The 19,779-nt window shown below is 37.6% G+C and overlaps 1 protein-coding gene across 13 annotated transcripts in view; it reads right to left on the bottom strand.

Annotated features, from left to right (window-relative positions):
* The window catches only part of PTPRK (protein tyrosine phosphatase receptor type K), a 591,026-nt gene that overhangs the window by 367,450 nt on the left and 203,797 nt on the right, over positions 1-19,779 (bottom strand). For all 13 annotated transcript variants that reach the window (XM_051855347.2, XM_070073615.1, XM_070073617.1 and 10 more), the window contains exon 3: positions 12,350-12,621. In XM_051855347.2, coding sequence (XP_051711307.1) covers positions 12,350-12,621 — 272 coding nt within the window. The remainder of the gene's footprint in view (positions 1-12,349; positions 12,622-19,779) is intronic.

The following is a 19,779-nucleotide window of genomic DNA, read 5'->3' as shown; positions in this document are numbered from 1 at the left end:
AAGAATTTTTACTATGACTTGGCTTACTTAAAGAAAATGGAAAGGGAAGAGATTCAGTTTAGAACCTACAGGTAACTCTACTATTGAGGTATTGCCTTCTCTGGCTAAGTAATTAAAGGTAGAGAAAAGAAAGGAAAAGAAATTTAGAAAACAAATAACCATTTATAGTTAACATTAAAAAAATAACTAATTTATGAAGAAGAAGAAACTGCATTCACATTGAAAATTGGATCTTTCAGAAAACTATAAAATCTATTATCTTAAATAAAAAACAGCGTTTCTTTTTGTCATAATAAAATCAATAGCATCTTTAAAAATGTAAGCCTTCAAATCATGTATTATTAAAAGAATTCACTCAGGAGAATCATAATACAAGAACTTTATCTTGAATTTGACTTAGAAGTAAATTTGCCAGGAAGTAGAATAACTGATACAACAAGAGAAGGTAATAACTGAAAATAAAGGTAAAATTTTAAAGAGAAATTAATTTATCTGAGATATATCAGAGGAAGAAATGGTTATAAAGCAGAATTGAGGCTAGACACAAAGAAATAGAGCTAAAAGGACTAGACACTTGAGCATGACAATAATGAGAAGTTAATAAAAGTGCACTAATTTGAGAATATAAAAGTCTTGTTTTGGAAAGATTAATACTAATTTGGTGAGGCCAGTGCTGTGGCATAGTCAAATAAGTCATCATTTAGAACTCCGTCATCCCATACTGAAACTTCCCAATTCAGCTTCCTGCTAATAAACCTAGGAGGTAGCAGCAGATGACACAAGGACTTGGTTCCCTGCACCCACATGAGAGACCCAGATGGAGTTCCTGGCTCCTGCCTTCAGCCTTGTCCAGCCCTGATGATGGGAGCATTTGGGGAATGGATCAGTGGATGAAAAATCGGTTTCCCCTTCCTCCCCCTTCCCTCTCTGTCACTAAGCCCTTCAATAAGTAAATCTTTGAAAAAACATAACAAAATATTTGTTTAATGTAATAAAGGGAAAGGAAGAACTGATGAACACAAAATTCTGAACACTATGGAGATCAAAGGATTTTTTAATGTTCAGGGACTCTTGGTGGATTCTGGTGAGATTATTTAAGCTGATTTATGAATATATGCATGTTTCTTACTGTTCTTTAATCTTTAGTCAAAAATTTATAAGTTACAAATTTATATTTCATTAAAAATAAATATTTGTTAAACAAAGCTGACTAAACTGAATGTATTCATTTAGAGGAATTAGAAAGGAGAATCAATGGAGCATGGTGAAACTATGATCAGAGATGTTGTTTTTCAACAAAAAACAAGGGGGTAAGCAGGGGGCAGGTATTAATTCTAGCAGCTAAGAAACCTGTTAATATGTCCACGTCCCATGCCAGTGTCTGGGTTTCACAACTGGACCTAGGTCCTAAGCAGCTCCCTACTATTAATGCAGCCCTGGGGAGGCACAGTGATGTGGGAGATCTGGAGGGAGTTCCCAGGTCTCACTCCCAGTCCTGGATCATCCCAGCCCTGGCCATTACAGGCATTTGGGGAATGAATCAATGGACAGAAGTCTGAATGTTCTGTCTGTCTCTGCCTCTCAAAAGAAGGTGGCTGAAGGAAGGTCCACTTATGCCAATGTTACTTGGAAGTCAAAGGAATAAGGACTGGGAAAACTTAGGGACATCTTCCTATCATGAGATAGTAATTGTCACATGCATGACAAGGATAACAACAAAGCAACAGACATAACAAAATAATTCAAAAAGAATTGTAGTCAGTAAGTAAAAAAAAATCACCCTCTGAAGCAGCCTGGCTATGAACAATAGATGTACATATGCAGTGCAAATTTTTCTAAGCTGGAGACAAAAACCTTTAAACACTTGTAGAGACAGGTAGGCATCAGTAGGCACTAATAAATGATATTTATTAGACTAGGCCTGGAGAAATGAACCAAATGAAATAGGAAAAATCAGGTAATTTGCATAGGATGTTACTTTTAAATACAGAATATTATAAGGTTGAGCATTAAAACGTGATAGGACTGCCTGCCATTGCTTACATTAAATGTTTCATCACCCAACAGTCAGAAAATAAGTCAATAAGTTATATAACTCTGCATAGTTCAAAGAATAAACCTTTCTCATGGCTTTTACCACAAAATCTAGTATAACTGAATATTCCCTAGACCTTTTTTTAAAAAGCGAGTCTTACTGATGGATATGGTGAAGGCATCACTTCTACTCCCTAATCCTCCAATCCCTTGGTTCAAGGACAAGATTTTCTTCTATTAGGGGATCAGTTGCCCTTGGGACAGAGTGGTAAGGGAAGGTTAGAGTATTCATGATGGCTCTTGGATAAAGGCTAAAGGGAGAGAGGCATGGTAGAGTCTAGAGTTAAGGAGGAGCCAGATCAATCCAACCATTCAGAAGCCTCAGAGACCAGATGTAGTAGGCCCTGCCTTCAGATCCTACGCAGGGTGACAGCCATCCTGGAATATAGTAACTGCTGCATGAACAGTCTGGCTCTCCTCCCACTGGAGTTACTATCTCTAAAGTTTGTCACATCAGAAGCTGTAATTCTTCTCATTGGCCTGTTTTATATTCCTGAAGGAGAAAAAGTTTGTGTGTAATAAAAAGGCCAAATTTTATTCTAATTTGGATTTTCTAAACAATTTCCTCTAAAGAAAGATATTCATAAATCATTTTATTTCTCCTTCTTCTCAAGGTTAATAAATCATCACCCTTATTACAGTAAGTTTCCCATTCTGGCTGGTATCAGCTCACTCCTTTCAAAAAACACAATTACAAATAATGGTTAGTCTTCCTTATCCACTGTCTTTTCAATACTGGCAATAACATTGACAAAATAAAATAAAATAAATGTCTAGTCTCTGCTCCTATCACCCACAGCCATCTACTTATACCATACCTAATCAGAAATGCACAGGTACTGGGCAACAAAGATTCTTTTTCTTTTTTTTTCTTTATCTGAGCTACTCAGTCTTAGCCTAACAACTACCATGGTTTAATTAGTCCTAGATGACAAGGCTTTTACTTGGAGACAAGTGGAAGCAGATCGTTCCTCTCTCTCTGATTTCCAATCACTCATAAAGTTGCTGAAAGATATACTTGGTCTCACTGGGTGCAGACACGACTTACTAAGAAGGTTGATGTGGCTGAGGTGAGAGGACTGTTTCTGAAACATGAGCTCTCTGAACTGGCATGGGATTCAGGGCGGAAATTCAAGTCAGGGCATAACCTCTTGACAAGGCAGTCAACCCAATTTTAGTTAGTACAATGAAAACTAAGATGCAGTAGATCACTCTGCTTGATCTTCTGCCAAAAAAAGAACCCTGACCATAAAAGATAAAAAAAAAAAAAAAACCTCATTTAAAACTGCTGTAACTCACAACTCCAGATCCTGACAAAAAGAAGTCAATTGGATCCAAACTGGGTGGCACTTGGCCGTGAGACAGGCAGAAAGGAACTTTTACTACACCACAAAGGCAGTGCAGCCAATTCTCAGAGGCTAGCAGTCCTGCACAAAGGAAGTCTCAACATGAACAACCAGCTTCCTGCTGCCAGTCAGTGGGGGCACTTCTGGTTGTGGAGTGAGTGAATGCCATTTACTAACTGGGCTGCATTACATCTGGCAGATCCATCTGGGAACAGCAATCCATTTTGTTTTCCAGGAGACTAGGGAGTAGAATGTCCTCTTATGACACAAGGCAACTCACTTGGCATATGCAAACGAGAACTTGGAACCACTGGTACATAAAGCAAATAAAAGCTTAGGAGCCACCCAGGTGTGGGAGATTAAGGACGTCAAAGGCAGGAGGAGGATAAGAGCATCATCTGGACACCCTTCATCTCTTATAATAACAAAAAGTTCCCCAGAGACTCCCAGCAGAAAGAATGAACTTAAATAAAAAAAAAATCTAGCAATTCTGTTGACAAAGGAAGAATCCTTGAAAGACATTTTTAAAATGTGAGCCTGTCTGCCAGAATTCTGATTACCTTTGATAACAAATAAATCTCTACCTAGCAGAGAGCAACAAAAAGAAAAAAAAAAATGCCTTGCCCTCCACAGGTCATCAACCAAAAATGATGAAAGTCACAACTTTGAGAGCCTAATTTGAACAGATGGGGCTTGAATCACAGCGTGTGTGGATGGACAGCAAATGGCTGAGTTAAGGCCCACCTTGCATCTGCAGAGCGCAGTCACGAGAATGACTTAAAAATCACTAGTGTCATCATACTGCTCTGCTGATCAGCCTCTTCTGAGTGGGTCAGGAGCATTTAGGAATTAAAACAAACATCCTGATTTGTATTTGAAAAGTCCTCAGTAGTAGGGTCCGGCCCACTCAACATAATCTATCTTTCCTTTTCATTTCAAAACGCTTTATTTCCTTTTAAAAATTTTATTTATAAAAAGGGAACACATTTCATGTATTTCATATATACAGTTTTAAGAGCATAATGATATTTCGCACTCTAGCCTGCCACCCTCCCTCCTCCTTTTCTTATTTTTCTTTTATTTTTACAATGAATTTTTTTTTATAATCACAAGCTTAAACACCCCGCTAAATAAATAATTCAACAAGTAGTAAAGAGAAAAATCACTGTTCTTCAAGAGTCAAGACAAGGGCTATAAACAATGATCAAATCTCAAAACATCAATTTCAGCCATTTCAACGGCACTGGAATAGTGCAGCTATCTGAGGGCTGCTACTTATGGTACCTGAAAGCCTAAACTGTCTCCTACTCCTGACTGACTTCACATACCCACAAAAAGCACAATTTTTGCCAGACCAGAGAGTCCATGGTGATACACTTCTGAGCTCCTTTAATAGTATTGTTTTCCTCACTCTTTTGGATTTTAATTCAAGACTTAATACAAGACTTCCAGTATGGATATTTTAATTCCCTCAGAAAACTGTTTTCCCATTGTTTTATTAAGGAATTTTCAAACATATGTAGAAATAGAGATAATTGTATAGCCAAGCCTCATGTAATTATCAACCACCATCAGCAGTTATGAACACATGGCAGTTGCCGTAGTGGACTTTGTATTCCCTAAAGAAAAGCATGAAATTGTTTCCATTCTATTTTACTTGATTTATTTTTGAGCCCAGATTGGTGTGCTAAGCATGTAGTAACACTGAATACTTGGTTGTGGAACTGAATTAAAATTCAATTCTCCAAAGTTCTGAGGTATGCTGCAAGTATTCAGCTCACTTCACGGAATCAGTTTTGGGGTAGACAACGAGTAAAATTATTCAGTATTCTAAAAAAATTAACAAATAATATTCATGGTAATTCTTCGAAGAAACTACGGACATGAAATAATTACAACCTGTTCATGTACTGTCACTGACTATTTAATCAGCAAACCAAATTTTCCTTTGACACCAACAATAGAATGGATACATAAATAGTCTTCAGACCTCTAAAGTTGATCATTGTCCTCGGGGCTATTCTGGGTCCCATGTCTTCTTCAGGACTTGGTTATTCCGTTTTTGTTAAATCTTGTAAGAGAATCTCAAATCTGTTCAAAACACTCTATCTTCCTTTCCCCTCCCTCTGTCTCTTGCCCCCTCCTTTTTATCAATTTATAGGAGACAAATAAAATTTCTTATATACAGATTTAGGAGCATGGTGATGCTTCCCATCCTACCTTCCCTCCTACTCACACTCCCACCCTCTCTCCTTCTTTTTTTAATCCTTCCTTTAATTTTACAGTGACATACTTTATTTTATAATAATACAATTAAACCTCTACTAAGCATTCAACAAATAGTAAGATAAAAACAGTATTCCTCAGTAGGAAAGACAAGGGCTAGCTTTAATTAGTGTCTGCTATTTGAGAGATGTTTAAATAGACTACTTGGCAGCTTTTATTATATCCTTCAAATCTCATAAAACATACATGTAATAAGAAGACTAGCTATCATTTTATACAGCAGAGATTGAAATTCAATGAGATTGGAGGTCTTGACCAAACGAATTTGATGCTGAACCCAGATCAAATGACATCCAGTTCACACCTTTACCCAATATATAAAGTGGCCTTAGTTGATTCCCTATCACTATAAAAAAAAAAAAAGGTGAAAACTTCTAATTCTTATCCAGTAATCCCAATGACTACTATAACATGCAGTCAATAATTACTTATTTGTTTATGTGTTCATTATCCTGCTCACAGTGTACTCTTCCTGAAAAACAAAACAGGAAGAGGGGAAAAAGGAAAGAAAAATAAAATAAATAATAATCAAAACCAGAAAAACCACCCTGGTAATTAAGGCTAAAAAAGCTTAATCCTTTTGTGAGCCTTCCATTATTATTAAAGTTCATAACCAAAACAGAGTAGTGCATTTTAAAAAACATAAGCCTAGAAAGCTCTGTATCTCCTTCCAAGACAAAATCTATGCTGTACAATCCCCCAGTATCTAAAGATATTTAAGTTTCAGCCAAACTCCATTCTCTAGATGCTAATAATTTTTCACTTTTTACTACCTTATTGAATTATTAGTTGGTATAAATTTATGACAATACCTTATTTTAAAATATGAAATGAGAATTAATCGACTCCTCCAGAAATCTGAAAAGGCTTACTTTTTAAAAAGTGTTCAGAGGGAAAGTGCTGTGGTACAGCATGTTAAGCGTCCGCTTGGGACTCCAGCATACATATCACAGCACTGAGTTCATTAAGATTATCACTACTATTACTACTTTACTCAAGAGACTCAGTCTCCTTCCATACTTTTGTTTCTGTCACTCTTAGTTTGTCAACCATCTCCTTCTTCACTGTTATGAGGATTGCAGTAGCACCAACTATCCTGTGCTCACGCAACAACATTCCCCTCTGTATTTTAACGAGAATAATCTCTTTGCCACAACTTCCCTGGAAGACGTTCCTTCAAAACTCACTGAGGGACCAGCACTGTAGTGTAGCAGGTAAAGCCCTGGCCTGCAGTGTCAGCATCCCATATGGGCACCAGTTTAAGTTCCAACTGTTCCACTTCCAATCCAGCTCTCTGCTTTGGCCTGGGAGAGCAGTGGAATATGGCACAGGTCCTTTGGCCCCTGCACCCATGTAGGAGACCTGAAAGAAACTCCTAGCTTCAGATCAGCTTAGCTCCAACCGTAATGGCCATTTGGGGAGTGAACCAGTGGATGAAAGACCTTTCTGTCTCTCCTTCTCTAACTCTATCTCTCAAATAAATTATAAAAATCTTGAAACAAACAAAAACCTGCATTGAACACCACCATGTCAGTTGGCCACCTTTAACCACAAAGGAAGTTGAGAAAGGACATAAGAGGGGAGGGAGTCCTGTCATCACAGAAGAAAGCAAAGACACTGACTGTTGAAGAGACAATAAGTGCAACAGGGTACATAGGATAATGAGCAAGAGTCACTTACAATGATTTAAGATGAAGAAGTTGCACTTACAAATTTATCATGAAAGAAAATGCTTGCCATCCTCCTTTGTGAATGGGGGCTCTATATGGATAAATGAAGAAGAGCAGAAAGCTGAGGCATTCCAAGAGCTATAACAGAAGAGTGGCATCCTCTCTTCCTCGATCTTTGCAGGCTGATCTCTAAAGATCAGTCTTCTAGAAGCTTCTATAAAAGTCCATCAGTCCTTTGGTCTATGTCTCAATCTTCTTAGAGCCAAAGCCAGCAGGATCTATGAAGTATAATGATCCTGCAAGTTAATGTAACCCTTTGAAAAGAGACCAAACCAGAAAAATGTCATGCTTGACCTGTTCTAACATTTTGGAAAACATTAAGAAGAAAGCGAACTGTTGAAGTTCAGTGTTTGTATTTCGGTGATTTCAGAGGGAAGAAAAGGCACATTCTGCTGCATTATCGCTTTCCAATTTCTGGCCAAACCCCTGTAGTTTTCATCACGCACCATTTTTGTGATTAATGATATGCACCCAGTTAATGGAAAACAGCAGATTAGGTTTCTACTAATAGTTTTGCAAGTTACACACATCGTCTGTCTGCCTCATTTAGTAGCAACCTCACTGTTAAGTAAGAAAGTAATGGATTTAATCCCAAAGCAGAACTTAATTTCATGTATACAAGACAGGTCACACTGCCAGAGTGGGGAAAATCACACTTCAGAGGTGTGCACATCAGTTCAAATGTAATAGTGAGATAATACTCCATTAAAGATTTTGTTTTCCCTCTTACTTCTGCTTAGTAATTAATTTAGGAATATACAGTACTGACTTAAGGTCTGTAAAAATCAATAAAATAGTATGTTTTAACCATGGCAAGTAAAACAAATGTAATATGATAATTTCTATAATTAGTATACTGAGTAGAGAAGCCATCTATCCTTCTGAAGCCAAAGATTAGTTCCTTACATACGAGTGTTAATGTATTACTGCAATTACTATGTCAAAAATAAAATTTACACATGCTTTTTCTGTTTGACTATAGAAAATGTTGGTTATAATTACATACGTACATATATTTTCAAGGGTATTCTGCTTAAAGGTGACTAGAATATAAATATAGTCTACCATTCCATATAGCCAGTATTCTCATCCATTCATGACTTAAAACAGCCTTGAAGAATAATAATTATTGTTAGAACAAACCAATTTTCATACATTATGTTAAAAGCAATGTTAAAGTATGAACTACAAAAGAAAATCCAATGTGTCAACTTATTTGTTGTTTTCCACAATTTGAAGCTCATTCAACTGGGTAAGTCCAATAAAATGTTCTATTGAAAATTAGATTTTTATAGTGCTCACAGATATATTCTTTAATGGTCAAAGCCATCGCATGATACTTCTTTTACTAAGGACAAAGCTATTTTATTTTAAAATTATTTTTCACTTAAAAGTATCTTTAAAATATTTTGTATAAAATATTTCTGGAAGCTTAAGCAATTTCTCCAATATGTTTGATTAGAGAGAAAGAAACTTAAAGAATGAGTTTTTTTCAAGGTAAAGACAAGTCTGACACATGTTTCTGTATAGATATGAAGTGCTCCTTTTCTTTCACAAGAACAGAAAGAAGCCTCCAAATTTCCTAATGGAATTTCAAAACTGGCCTCTGACATTTCAATTTAAATTCCCTTTAAACATAGAGGCCCTCATCATACTATGTCATCTATAAAAAACTCTACCATATTTTGTTTGCAAACCAGTGCTTACTAAAAACTTCACAAGTATCAATTTTGAAAGCTATTAAAAACATAAGGGATATTTAACTCTTTTTCCATGCTATTTCCTAATAACAAAAATGAAATATAAAGTTTATGCTCTGCTGGCAGTTTTAATAATTATGTACAGGTATAACAGGTATCTAAATTATTAAACTGATAAAAATATCAGTCACATAATTTACTGAGCACTATATCACTCAAACTAAAAATACTCTGTTATTTGCTCTCATTGATTAAGTTTTGCTGGTTAGGAAAAAAAAGATGCTGCAGTGAAATAACCACATTACCTATAGCCCAAATATTAATTTTCAACAATAAGACATTTACTCATAAGTTCCATATGTTTAGCTATCTTTTTCTCTGAGAAAGACATTTACAAAAGCATCTCACTGGTCAGGCTGAAACACACATACACAATTTGCGTGTCTTCTTAAAAATACACCACAGGCATGCATAATCTAGGAAGCTCTGTCACACACAATGAAATTGAACAAAGAACCATTCATCCAGTTCAAGGTACTGTAACCCTACGTTACAATTCACATTAAAGTAGTATGTGCATTAAGAAACTGTGATTAGCATCAATGACTCACAGAAAGAGTATAAAACATAAGGGTACAATAACTGTATGGGTGTCACATTTTAGTTATGAAGGAAAAGAAATATACCATAGATACATGGTTTACTGCATTTATCAAAATTTACTGCTATAATGTTGTTTTCCATTTCTCCCTGTTTTGTTTTTGACTTAGTTGAGAGGTAGAAACAAAGAGACAGTTCCAACTCACTATTCCTCAAATGCCCATAAAAGTCAGGGGCCAAAGCCAGAGCCAGGAACTCAATCCAGGTCTCCTAAACGGCTGGCAGAAACCTAACTATGTGAGCTATCATCTGCTGCCTCTCAGGGCCTGCTTTAGCAGAAAGCTGGAGTCATGAGCCATTGTTGGGAATCAAACCCAGGGACTTCAACGAGGGACACAAATGTCCTAACCAGCATCTTAATCACTAGGTCAAACACTAATCCCAAGATTCTGCATTTTTAATAAAGGTACCAGTTTGATCCTTAAAGAAATATCTTCTTAGGTAGAAAATGGCAAACAGGGTTAAATATAAATAATCTAAATCCAGAACCTATAATTTTAATGATTTTGCCAAATTATCTTCTTATTGGGGCTTTCATTTGTTGTATGGAGGCTGAATGTGTCATTATTGTGCTGAATCAGAGCTGTTCCTTTTCAGTGCTATACTGAGGTTCAATGACAGTTTGTCATGAAATCAGCATAATGATGACATGTTGTGAGGGTGACCTAGTGATGACAGCAATCAATCCACTACAGTTGGAGATGAGTCCACCAATCATGCAACCAGTTCTCTGTATCAGTTTTGCATAGCCCCACTCAGGCACCTATCACATATGCAGTCCTGCAAAGCTCTGTAACCAGAAAAGCACATGGCTGTCTCAGAAGGAGCAGCAATATCCTTCCATTCAGGAACAGTGGAAACAACTCAACACTGATGAACTCTCAATAGATAGAATCCTGAACTGAGACCCTTACCTATGCCCACAATGTAATAGGCTTTTAATAAAACAGAAAAAAAAATCAACCCTAAGCTACTGACACAACGCAGTGATATTTTTTTCTTCAAGTGGAAAAAAAAAGCCTAACCTGAAGAACCAGTTCAATTATTTTTAAATATTCATGTTATTTATTTGAAAGGCGGAGTGAGAGAGAGAGATGGGGAGAGGGAAAGAAAGAGATCATCCATCCACTTGTTCACCCCCCAAATGGCTGCAATACTTGTGGCTTGGCACAGCCAAAGCCAGGAGCCAGGAACTCCAACCAGGTCTGTCACATGGGTGCCGGGGGCCCAAATACTTGGGCCATCTTTCACTGCTTTTCAAGGTTCATTAGCACAGAGTTAGATAAGCAGCAGAACAGCAGGGACTTGTACTGGCAATCTGATGTCAGATGCTGGCAATACAGGCAGCAACTCAACCCACTGCACTATAACATAAACCCTGAGCAGCCCCGACCAGTTCATTTTTACAAAGCAAAAACAAGGAGCAGGCATTTGACATAGTAGTTAAGACACCCTCATCCCACGTCAGAATGCTTGAGTATGATTCCTGGCTCCAGCTCCAGATTCCAGCTTCCTCCCAATGCAGTCCCCTGAGAGGCAGCAAGCGATGGCTCAACTAATTAGGTCTCCATCCCCCAGGCAAGAGATGTGGACTGAGTTTCAGGCTCCTGGTCCTGCTTTGCGCCACGGTCCAACCCCGATCCCTGCTATTGCTGGCACTTAGGGAGTGAACACCAACAGACGAGATATTCTCATTCTCCACCCCCCCCCCCATATATATCTGCCCCTCAAAGAAAAGAGAAAAGGTAAAACTGCTATTCACTTATATATTACTCATGGATCACCAGAAAATACACTTCCATATAAAAGCACTCTCAGAAGGCTCCATAATAAGCCACAAATAGGCAAGTCTTTTAAAAGTTTAAATTCCCAGAATAACACAAAAGTGAGCTTTTTAAAATATTACTTTTTGTTTGCAAGTCACAACCATCATCACTGGGGGTCTCTGCTCAACTCTCCCAACCTTCAGGTGGACGTTTTAGTTAACCATATAATCGTAGTTACATGATGTTAAGTAGGTATTGCTACTGCTCATTATCCTCTTCAATCATAACCAGATTAAGTATTTCTGGAAAATAATGAAAGCTATTTTGGATACTGTCTCTTTTTAAACAGAAATAAATTTTTAAAATGCCTCCCTTAAGATAGTATAGTTCATGAAATATACTTCATAGTTCATGAACAGTATTTCATGTTTATTTCTAAATTTTATTTTTTAAAATTCAATCAGCCAGTCCACTCTACACTCAAAAAGTTTATTTCTTTCTAAACAAAGCCACAGAAATGTATCTGTCAATAAGAAGCTCTCTCCCAAACAACTGACCAATTTTGTACCTAAACCCAGCTTTTTCTCTAACTGCACACATTTTCTCTACCTTGAAGGTCTTGTGTCACTGTATTCAAACACTTCCTCAAGAACAAGGATGGAAGGTGGGGGCTGGGGTGGAGAAACCACTCACACTATCGAGTGAGGACTTCTGCCTGAGTGAGATCCAATGACACCAAACACAAGCCACAAAGCACAAATGATTACCTGATATTCATTGGGCCAAAAGGTGCTCACTGCTAGCTCCGCCCGAAGCCAATCTCGACCTGTGAATCCAGTCACATTCCAAATTGGATTAGCAAGAGGTCCTTTATTTACTCTAACTAATATGTTCAAAGTGCCAGGATTCAACCCCTTCTGGCTATACAACAGGTAACTGAAATCGATGCAGTGAGTGTCGTTCTCCTTCATGGTGGGCAGTTGAAGTCTGGCTTTTTCTCCAGGGTCGTGATCTGCAGAGTCCACTATCATATAGGAACCTAAAACGACATTACAAATAGTAACGCTTAATAGATATATAAGCAAATAGGAATATGTAGCAACAAAAGGATATCAATAGTTCCTGAAAACCTGAATATTAAATCTAACCAAAAAAGACTGCATCTGCAAAACAGAGATGTGTAACGATATCAATCAACTTAGCAGATGAATTAGTCTAATGCTAATAGACATTGTTGGAAGTACACATGTGCACTAATTTGTTTAGTCTCCACAACAACCTGTGATTTTGCCAATTAGGATATTGAGGCACAATTAGCAGCTTATTCAGAGTCATAGAGTAGACTGGCAAGGGCCTGATGCAAATCCAAATTTCACTCCCCCCCCCCCCCAAAAAAAAAAAAAAAAAAAAACCTAGCACTACTAAACTGAAATCTTTTTTTTTTTTTTTTTTTTTTTTTGGTGGTATGCTGTAGGAAGGGTGCATCAGTTTCCCTAATCCTCATTTTTTATTACAGGAAAACCATTCAATAATAACATCTAACACTGAAAGGCCAGTTGAGAGCAAGTCATTTATCTCTTTTTTTTTTTTTTTTCTTTTTTGACAGGCAGAGTGGACAGTGAGAGAGAGGCAGAGAGAAAGGTTTTCCTTTGCCGTTGGTTCACCCTCCAATGGCCGCCGAGGCCGGCGCATCGCGCTGATCCGAAGCCAGGAGCCAGTTGCTTCTCCTGGTCTCCCATGCGGGTGCAGGGCCCAAGCACTTGGGCCATCCTCCACTGCACTCCCGGGCCACAGCAGAGAGCTGGCCTGGAAGAGGGGCAACTGGGACAGAATCTGGCGCCCCGACCGGGACTAGAACCTGGGGCGCCGGCCTAAACTGAAATCTTTAATCTAAAATAAATAAAAATGGTAATTTATTGGCCTGGTTTACACAGAGGATGCACCTTTCTATCATTGCCAGCAGAGGAGCTTAGAGTACAGACAATGGAATAATTCCTGATTTCTAATTCTACTATCAATAAAGTTACAAGTTGTGTAACTTCACTATCCTTATTCATGGAATAAGGATGCGCTGCAAGTAATACCAGGGTGAGAGCTACCACTAAAAACTTTTAGAGCTCAAAATCACACACATGGTGGATTCCACTCACCCAGCTAATAACCGTTGCTATGAGTCCCTTCCCCGTGCTTGTCTAGGGATGTTTGTCCAGTATGAAATCATCATCATGCTTCAACTCCCTTGGATTTCACAAATATTCATTGTATAACTATGATGGGGAGACACAGGACACAAGGAGCCCCACACTCACAGTACTCACACACAGACTTTGCACTGCAGGCAAAGGTGAATAGCCAGAAAAATGCTATATGAATATTGAGCTGCTGATATTAATCCAAGAACCTCTTCGAAAGAAGGAAAAAATACCTGTTGTTTTTAGGTGGCTTGATTTTAACAAAGTGATACCGTGAAAATACTTATTATTCATGAGGCAGAACATAATTTTTTTTGTAAAAGTCATCTTTTACTTCCTAAACTGTAATAATAACCAAAATGTACGAGGTTTAGTATTACAGAATTCAGTGTTGGTCCTCTTTTCCTGACATACCAATCCTCTGTATTCCAAGAAGAAGCATAATATCTTGTACCGATGACACAAACATTCAATGTCCACTAGTGTGAGTGGTTCAATCAACCCCCAACGACAGGTTCAAATCATAAAAGATAGCAGGCTCCAACTACACAGAAAATCAAATTTCAAAACTAACCCATTTCCACATAGTGATATCTAGTAGTTGAGCTTTTGTGAAGACTGAATAAAATACTTTAGTACAGTTAATACAGAATCAGTCTACTACAATGATAGTGACTGATATTATTGTTCAATTCATTTTCCCAGTTCTCATCTTCTCTTGTGAGACAGAATTCTTTTTCCTTCCTGATTCTCACAGATAACACATTAGTAGAATATTCAAAAAATTAAATTTTTAAACAGGATATCCTGCATCCTATCTAAATTTATAGAGGCAGGATGTTTCTATTCTTAGTTATATTCAGTTCTGAAGTCAATGGCTGATTTAGTAAGATGCCCTTCAGATTCACCATCACACAGCAGTCTGGCTATTGCTCTTAACCAGGAGAAGACTGGAGATCTTGGATGTTAGTTACTTATAGTGGTACTGTGCCTCAGGTTTTTTACAAACCTGTGACCTATTTACCTGCTGTTGTCATGTCTTTTTGAGTGACACATAACAGCTGTAGTACATTTAAATTATTTTTACAAGTCTGCACCAATTACAACTTCTGATTGTCAATTATAAAGCAGTGATCTTTAAATGACTCAATGGCTTTCTAATAGTCATTTTCTCCTGTTTAGAATAAACTTTGGAGTAAAATATGCTTTATGTTACATTTTAATTACATAGTATGATATTCACCATTAAGACCATTTAGTGATTTCCAGCCAGTTGCACTTTTAAGCTACAATAATTTCCTTATTAAACAAATGGGATGAACAAAATATATTCATTTGCAGGCATTACCCATTTGATCACTAGAAAGGCAAGAGTCACAAAATAAAGGCTTGTCCAAAGCGTTTCAGCATTTCAAGGACATTCAAGGGAAGTTAAATAATAAAGAAAATTAGTGTTGATTATTCATAACTACAGAATGTTATTGCTAAACTGTCTTCTTTTGATGCAGACTACTGCCACCTTCGCTGAGTGCTATGGGATAATAAAGGATTTATTGCACAGATCCAGAAAAGAAAAAGCAAGCACCAGTACCAAAAACCTATCTAAATTCTTCTACCTACTGACTTGAGGTAATAGCAATTTACTCCCTAGGCTCCTGTTTCACACAAGATTCCCCTCCATCATCCCAAACACAGACAATACTGTAATATTCTTATCGACTTCTAAAAATAACTTCTATACTCTCCCAGAATAACTAGCTCTCAACCCTTACAGTTAAAAAATTCTACAATTTATAGTCTCCTCAACTTCTGTTTTACTATTTCTCATATTTGTTTCTTTGAAAGGCTGGGCAATAGAGATACCTTCCATCTGCTCTGCAGTTCTCTCCCCAGATAGCTGCAACAGCCAGGTCTGGGCTATGCCAATGGCAGAAGCTCCATCCTGGTCTCCCACATGGATGACAGGGTCATGAAAGTACTTGGGCCATCTTCCAAGGCCTTTCTTCTGCACATTAACAGAAAGAAGGACTGGACAAGGAGCAAATGGGACTAGAACCAGGCACTCTGATATGGGATGCTGGTGTACCAAGCAGCAGCTAACCCGCTGTGACACAATGCCAGCCCCCTTCAACCTTTATGTTCTAATGTAAACTTATTTATTCTGCTATGAGTAAAATAATCCCAAGGATTTCTAGTAAAAGTTCAAAAGGATTTGTGATTTAGATATCTCACACACACATAATGTATAAGCTTTTAAATTAACATAAGTTTATTAATGTGGCCTTAAAAGTACTTCTTAAAAGTCTCTTGAGCAATAGAATTTGCAAATAGAACATTCAAAACAAAGATGAAAAAAAAATCACACATCCATACTATTTAAAAAAAATCCTTTCTGATAACAATCTGGCAATAAAAATCGAAAACCTTAAGGAGATACATACACTCTGATCTGGCAATTCCAAATGTAGCAATGCATAGCAGACCAACAATCATGTATATATACAAAGATATGGCTCAAAAGATAGTTATGTGTCGCTCCCCGTCTTCGTGGAGGAACGACACAGGACCCTGCGCTGTTCTTTCGTCTGCTCGGCCCTCTCCGGGTTTGCTGCTGGTTCTTCCCGGGTTGGCTACTGACCCTTCCACCTCCGTGGAAGGGCGGTTCCCCCTGCCACTTTCCCCACTTCCGCGGGGGAGCGGCACACCGCCGGCCGGCTCTCTCGGGGGCTGCACAGGTGTTCCTTCAGCTAGATGTTCCCCTTAGATGTTCCTGGTGCATGTTGTCTCTCTCCTCCTTTATAATCCTCTTCCACCAATCCCAACTCTGCTACCCACACGCCGAGTACGCTGCTCTCCTCCAATCAGGAGTAGGTCCTACAGTTTATTGGTTGAACTGGAGGCAGCTGTGTAGAAGCTGTTTCTCCCTTCTCAGCGCCACATTGTGGGAGAGCAGTTGCATAGAATAAGTCTTAATTCCAGTAACTTAGTCTAGTCCGGGTTGCTCCCCACAGTTATGATTACACTCCCTAAATAGAAAAAAACAAAAGTATTCTAATCACTCAGTAGACAACTTGTAAAATTGTGCTTAATCAGTTTGATATGCAATTATGTAGTCATGAAGAATGATATTACTGGGAATGACACTGGCCTAGTGTTTAAGATACCAGTTAGAACATCCATACCCCATATTTGAGTATCTGGATTTGTGCCCTAGCTCCATTCCTGATTCCAGTTTCCTGTCAGTGCAGACCCTGGGAGGCACGGGTGATGTTGAAGTACTTGGGTCCCTGCTACCCTTGTGGGAGATCTGAATTGCATTCTGGCTACTAACTTTGGCCAAACTCAGTCCCATCCATTGCAGACATTTGGGAGTGAATCAACAAATGGGAACCCAGTCTATCTGCCTCTCCTCTCTCTCACTCTGCCTCAAATAAGTTAAATTTCTTTTAAGAACTATAACATTAAAACCATTTCATAGAAGATACTTAGAATACACTGAGCAAAGCATACAGGGCATGAAATATTACACATATTTATAAAATATATTTATGATAAACAATTGCATTTTTCTAAATCTGTGTTTATATTCACATATGTACTCAAATGTAATAGATGACTGGAAAAAAACAAAGAATATAACATATAGCAAAATGTGAATTGTGTTATCAGGGGCTACATAATTGTCTTCTGTTTTCTTATTTTTGTGTACATTTTCTGAATATTCTACAATGAATATGCATTAGATGTGCTCTTTTTTATTAAACGAGACTACATGAATACTATCTTAAATGAGGAACATCAAATGAATAATGATAACTACATGGTAAGCAAATAGGTTTTTGGGCTTTTAAAAATAAATCCTCTTTTCATGCTCAAGATTAACAGCATCTCAGAGTTTAAAAAACAACTCGGTAGAAAAAATCGGCTGCTTCTTACTTCAGTGTATCATAAAGAGAAAGGCAGAGAATATTTAGACTAAATGGCAATTTTTACTAAAAAAAATGGGCACAGAAAACAAGTCCATTATTTACCAACACCATAGTCCAAACTATAAATGAGTAAGTATTGCCTTCCAGATTTTAAACATTAATGATTTTTTCATATTTAAGTATCAATATAGAAAAGACTAGTAATAGCAAATGAATGATAAATACTCCGAAACTCCTTTATTTATGTGTGCCAGTTATTTGCACATTTTAATACACTAACATAATATTCTCAGCAAACTAGTTCTTACTAAAACATTCACTGAATGTCCCCTATAATTTGAGAAATTTCATTCCTCTGTGTAGTATTGTCAGCATCTTCTGTGATCTCACTCCTAACTGTTTTATTCACTTTATCTCTCACTTCTCTTCACAAACTAACTTCTCCAATCTGAAAAGGTTTCCTTATTTTCTCCAAACACTCTACCAATCTTTTTCTTCCAGAACTGGATCACAGTTTTTGAATTTCAGACCCTTGCCCTTAATTATAAACAAACTTTATGCAAATTTTAAGTAATCCATAAGTGGGATCGTTCATCTCCAACAGAACAATAATAAAGTTCTCCTGGAGAATGCCTGGTTTATGTGGAGTCCAAAAAAGTTACACAGTAAATTGAGCAGTAAATGTGTAACATGAAGAATTACAATCTACTTGGTGGTAGAAATTGTACAGCTGTAATGAGAACCCAGGAACTGCCAGAGTATTAAAGGAAGAAGCAAGTGTGGAAAGAGGAGAGAAGTTTTGGAGAAAAAAAAAAGTTCTTAAAGAGGGTTTGGCTGCAGCCCACTGGGTCACTTGGGTCAAGCCACATAGCAGGGTTCCAGTAACCCCAGTGTGAGATGGGTGCCACAGTGAAGTGATCCCCCGATGGACAAATGTGAGACAGTCAACCAGTTCAAAGGTGAGGCTGAAAGCTCCTTGAGGAGACACCTGCACCATATGCACAAGAACCAAAATCGGCAGCACAACTCAACCCAGCACACTTTCTCGAATGTCCCTTCAGCACCCTCTGCTGACAAAGCTTAACAATGTGCCCGGTATAAAGGAGAGATGCCAAGCTCCACCATCACAGGGCACGTCATGTTGGTGAAATGGAGCTCCGAGTGAACTCAGCCAACATTTGTTAGTGGACTACTTGGATTATTGATTGAATAAGGAGATAAAGACACTAGATCTTAGGATACGACAACATGTAACAACTGGGGCATACTAGGTCTACATCTATGTGACATAAACGATCAGAAAACATCAAGTCACCACAAAATAAAAGCAAGCAATTGAAACTGGTTTATGTTGCTTCATACATAATGACTTTCTCCAAGAATACGGTTTGAAAGTAAGCATTAAACATTTTTGCAAAAACTACTCTGTGTATATTAGAAACCCTTGATCTGAGTCATGGCTGTCCAGTATGTTAGTCTCAGGATCCCACTAGCATACTGAACATCCTGGAAATTAAAACTTAGAAATTTCAAAAATACTTGTTAACTTATCTAAAATTGACTATATTCATCACATTATATATTATCATAAAAACATATTAAAAATAATTACATCTTCCAAAACAAAGACAAAATGGTAAGAGGATACTCAATGCTTTATTTTCTTGCTTATCTCTTTAATGTTTGACTTATTACAACAGCTAGATCATTATTTTTAATTCTTCATTCAATCTTCTGTGATAGCATCTGGGAAACTCAATCATTCATTCATGAGAAAATGAGAGAGAAAAATGGAAAACAACATCTCAGTGTTTATATCAAAATAATTTTGATCTCTTGGGTTCCCTGAAAAGGTCTTGAGAGCCCATAAGAGTTCCCAGACCACATGTGGAGAACCACTGTATTTTAATACTCACATATGTTTTATCTTCCCCTTTGATGAGGATGCTATTTATGCTTTTATTTATATTAAATTTCCTTCACTCACTCAGCCTCTGCAAAGCAGAAAGGTCTACCCTACAAAATCAGTTACGAAATAAAACTCTTCAATGGAGCATGGACATCTGGAGAATGAAA

The sequence above is a fragment of the Oryctolagus cuniculus genome, chromosome 5, assembly GCF_964237555.1.
Source record: "Oryctolagus cuniculus chromosome 5, mOryCun1.1, whole genome shotgun sequence".
Classification (NCBI taxonomy): domain Eukaryota; kingdom Metazoa; phylum Chordata; class Mammalia; order Lagomorpha; family Leporidae; genus Oryctolagus; species Oryctolagus cuniculus.
The sequence above is the reverse complement of the archived record's forward strand: the minus strand, read 5'-3'. Positions and strand labels throughout refer to the sequence as shown.